The 5,000-nt window shown below is 34.4% G+C and overlaps 1 protein-coding gene across 1 annotated transcript in view; it reads left to right on the top strand.

Moving 5' to 3' along the window:
• LOC137653637 (zinc finger protein ZIC 4-like) overlaps nucleotides 1–2,213 on the top strand; it is a 57,558-nt gene extending 55,345 nt beyond the window's left edge. The window contains exon 2 of the mRNA XM_068387211.1: nucleotides 899–2,213. Coding sequence (XP_068243312.1) covers nucleotides 899–1,437 — 539 coding nt within the window. The 3' untranslated portion in view covers nucleotides 1,438–2,213. The remainder of the gene's footprint in view (nucleotides 1–898) is intronic.
• The last annotated feature ends 2,787 nt before the right edge of the window (nucleotides 2,214–5,000 follow it).

Raw genomic sequence — 5,000 nt, 5'->3', positions numbered from 1 at the left:
TGGCACGCTGTGGTTTCTCTGAAATATCTAAAGGGTTTAAAGACCAATCATGAATGGCAGAGGAAAGGGTTAGCAGGACAATGTCCTAGAGACTGACCATATATACAAACAGTGCCCTAGCTAGGCCCAGGGAGGACTAGGCCTCAGCAGGCAGACCTATAGTCTCCCCCAAATCATCCACTTTAGCTCACTAGGATGGTGAGGTTGCAAACACTACAAAAAACTATCGAGCTTGAGCGGGACTCAAACCAAAGTCCAGCAAATCTCCGGGTCTTTTTTTACCCAATAGAACTGATCAAATTCATAAAGTTCTTTGTAATGAAATTTAGTCATCTTGGCCAAGTAAAAATTACTAAGGCTGCATACGGGGGCATGGAGAAGATAAATATTAAATACCTTTAAAAAATTAATAAAATCAATTTTATATCAAGATAGTAACAATGCTTTAGAGGTGAAATTACAAATGCAACATCATGTAGGTTACAAAAAAAAAAAAAAATAACCAATCGAGTTTCTTTCATGTAAAAGATTTTTCAATACTTGTGTGTTTTTTCATGTTACTGGTCTCCAATCATGACTCTTTCATTTGTCTCATAATAATTAATGATTTTCTAAGCAACATTAATCCACGACACCGTGATTTATGTCAGTGGTCTATTAATGATTTTTTTAATTTGTCTCATAATAATTAATTTTGTAAGCAATACTTTATATTAATCCATGCTAGTACTTTTTTATTGATCTCCTATTACGATTCTTTCATTTGTCTCATAATAATTGATGATTTTGTAAGCAATATATTAATTCATGGCTTTGTATTTATGTAATTAGTTATCCCATTACTGACGTAACTTGACCCACGTCCACGACCAGCTAACGTTTTCTATTTCTTTTGCAGGAGAGAAGCCTTTCAAATGCGAGTACGAAGGCTGCGACCGAAGATTCGCCAATTCATCCGACCGCAAGAAACATTCGCACGTCCACACCTCCGATAAGCCTTACAACTGCAAAGTCCGCGGCTGCGACAAGTCCTACACACATCCCTCCTCCCTCAGGAAACACATGAAGGTCCACGGCAAGTCCCCGCCCCCTTCAGGATCAGGATACGAGAGCGACGATTCCACCACCACGAATGGCACCTCTACCTCGTCCTCGCTCGTCTCCTCCTCCAACACCGGCCAGACCTCGTTGGTCAACGGTCCCCCACACGGGCAGGTCACGAATGGGCCCGGGGCGGGGAACGGCACCGGAGGAGGCACGGGAGGCGGCGGAGGAGGAGGAGGAGGAGGTGGTGGAGGCGGTGGCGGGCATTCAGTGAACCTCAGTGAGTGGTACGTCTGCCAAAGTGCGGCCGGCATGCCCACTCCTCCCAGCAACGAACACAGCCCCGTGGGCGGCTTGACTCACGTCTTGCCGCCCACTTCGACGGCGTACTAGCAGTGGGCGGCCTTGACGCACCCTCTCGCAACCCATCCACCCACGTCCTTTAGATAACATAACTCATATTGTACAAAAACGAAAAGCGAGAAAGTCTCTGTGTCTTGAGGAAAAAAAAAATAAAGACATTGCCTCCTGCGGAGACCCGAAATGCCCTTTGAAGTGATTGCCAAGAGAAACACGCCCTAACATTCATTCTCTCTCTCCTGTGGGTGGCGCAGGCGACCGGGTTAGCGCGAAGGGAGGGTAGAGTCATAGCTTTACAACACCCGTCGTTGTCACTCGTCCTAACAGTGTAAATAGTGTGTATACATGATGTACAGTGTAAAAAGATGTACATACAAGTTATACAATGTAAGTTTTTACTGCGCGAAGTATTACAAGTTTTAACCTGTGACCTTAGACCATCAGACCTTATCCTCTGATCCTGTCGAATGTGTCCTATTTTTCTCGAACCGCAAAATGTTAAAATCTGTCATTTTCTGTCAAGGTGCTCAACACTACCGATATTTATTTCTCCTTTTTGCAGTCTGGTTTTCAACGTTTAAGAGGCGATAATTGAGTATGAAACTGATGGCGTTCTTCAAAAAGGGGAATCATGAATGTTACAAAAAGGTCAAAATTGACCTTTGCTCTTTAGACTTTTCAAAATGGAATTCGAAACATTAAAATGTTTCCATTACATTAATTAACTACTAATTATTGTTATAATGGCATTTAATCCTGAAAAGAATAGTTTGAATGTTTATATAATGACAAAAGTTAAGTGTCACTTTTAGAATCAAAAATTTAAAAATTGTCACTTTAAGATTCAAAATTTAAAAAATTGTCACTTTAAGATTCAAAATTTTAAAAATTGTCACTTTAAGATTCAAAATTTGAAAAATTGTCACTTTTAGATTCAAAATTTTAAAAAATTGTGTCCCTTTTAGATTCAATATTCAAAAAATTGTCACCTAGGTTCAAATTTTAAAAATTGTCACTTTTAGATTCAAAATTTAAAAAATTGTCACTTTTAGATTCAAAATTTAAAAAATTGTCACTTTAAGATTCAAAATTTAAAAAATTGTCACTTTAAGATTCAAAATTTGAAAAATTGTCACTTTTAGATTCAAAATTTAAAAAATTGTGTCCCTTTTAGATTCAAAATTTAAAAAATTGTCACTTTTAGATTCAAAATTTTAATAATTGTGTCACATTTGGATTCAAAATTTTAAAAAATTGTGTCACTTTTAGATTCAAAAATTCTAAAAATTGTCACTTTTAGATTCAAAATTTTAAAAATTGTCACATTTGGATTCAAAATTTTAAAAAATTGTGTCACTTTAAGATTCAAAAATTTTAAACATTGTCACTTATAGATTCAAAATTTTAATAATTGTCACTCTTGGATTCAAAATTTTAAAAATTGTCACTTTTAAATTCAAATTTTTTAAGAGTAACGACTATTCTAAGTAATGCTTGGATATAAATACTTTATATCATAATGGTCCCTCATTGGGTGACTCACAGATTGACAAATAAAAGCTTTGTAATAAGTTTGAAGACAATCAGTGATTTATTTGTTTATCATTAAGATTAAAATTTCCTTTTAATATAAATGTGACTAATGACCTAATTTGATAAATCGCCTTATACATTTTCTTCAATTTCAAAATATATCAAATCCCCCAATGTCAAATCTTCATTACATTACAATTCTGTAAATACGTAATTAAGTATTGAGAAAGTACAAAATATGTAATCAACGTCCTTCTAATAGATATAAGGAGCACATTCTCATTATTTGATACGATTAGTTATTCTTTTAGATGACTCACTATATTATTTATGTAAAGCAGTTGTTACAAATATAGTTAATAAAAAATACATAGTACTACAATGTATGTACTAAAATTAGCAGTTTATATAAATTTCCTTTAGAGAAAATTGATTATAAATTTTTGAAAATGTATTTTAGACAACGCCTGAAGATACTTCAATCCAAAGTCTTCTAGACGGATAAGAACAGACTACAAAACTTATGTTTCCACAATGACTCCAAAAGCAATGTACCTCCGTTCCAATATATGTATAGTGTTGTTTTTATTTTCTTTTTCTTTTTTTCATTAAAAAATAAACGATAGTAACATTGTCAGGGATATAGCGAGAACTATGTGACACTGAAAAACAAAATTTAAAAAAAAAAATATTTTGTTTTTATTTAAAGTTTCTTGTCACGTGGTTGCCCAATTCCTGTTTCTTTATCCTTATTTTCTCAGTATTTATGAATATTGTTTTATTAAGAAAATCATAATATTGTACTCAAAAATGGTAAATTAAAAAAGGTAAGCGTTATTAACAAGATACAAATCAGCAAAAAACTAATGGCAAATTATTATTAGGTATTTACAAATATTGTATTATTAGCTAAATCAACGAACTTAAAAATGGTTTAGTTAAAAGGGTAAGCATAATTAATAAAATCTAAATCAGGAAAAAATAATAGCAAACTTTTGGCAAAATATCTACTGAAAGTTCCCTAATAAATTTTTATTGAAAAACAATTCAAGGTGTTAATGGATGGAAATAAAAAAAAAAACACTAAATGAAGAGGAAATTTAGAATTAAATATGAAAAAAAATTATAATATATACATGAATATGAACATTAAAATTCATTACAATAAACCCAAAAGTATAAATGTATGAAGTTGGATTGACTGATTGATTTGGAGCTTATTGGCATCATGACATCGTCCGTCATTGACGCCGGTATGAAGTTGGAAATGTAGTTGTGCAATATACCTACACGTAAAAGTTTCAGTTGCTTTCACAAATATTTCGTCACCCTGCGAGATTCTCCGGCCTCATCATGACCCATAATCACTTTAAAAGCCACTCATGAATGGCAGAGGCAAGGGAAAGTTACAATGCCTTAGCTAGTAAGGGAATGGCCTTGAGACTGAACATAATACATATGATCAGCGCCAAAGCTCCCTTCTCTACCCAAGGGAGGGTCAGGCAATGGCTGTTTATGATTAGCAGGTAGACCTATAGGGTCCCCTCCAAAATTTTCATCCTTAGCTCACAAGGATGGTGAGGTTGCAGACACACCAGATACTAACAAGTTTGAGCGGAACTCGAACCCCAGTCCGACAGACCGCTAGGCAGGGACGTTTTCAATAAGCCACCACAACCCTATCCCTATGTTGTGGAAGACTAAACATTGATGCATTATTATTATTATTATTATGATTATTATTACTTGCTAAACTACAACCCTAGTTGGAAAAGCATGATGCTACAAGTACATGGACTCCAACAGGGAAAATAGACAAATTTACATGTAGCTATTGATAGTTAGGTGGAATTACGTGGAATGTTTTCTAATTACCTTACTTTTGGAAATTACCTAAATGGGTTCCTGAACATCCCTTAATGTCTTAAAGTGCCTCATTCTATTTTGAGTTTAAAATCGTATGTTTTAAACTAGAAGAAAGTTTACCCAAAACCGTGAAGATATTTTCATACTAGGTCATAAATATCTTTATTTACAAAAAGGAAATTTTTTCCCAAAACATG

This window comes from Palaemon carinicauda, chromosome 14 (genome assembly GCF_036898095.1).
Source record: "Palaemon carinicauda isolate YSFRI2023 chromosome 14, ASM3689809v2, whole genome shotgun sequence".
Classification (NCBI taxonomy): domain Eukaryota; kingdom Metazoa; phylum Arthropoda; class Malacostraca; order Decapoda; family Palaemonidae; genus Palaemon; species Palaemon carinicauda.
Note: the sequence above shows the minus strand (reverse complement) of the source record. Positions and strands in the feature narration are given on the sequence as shown.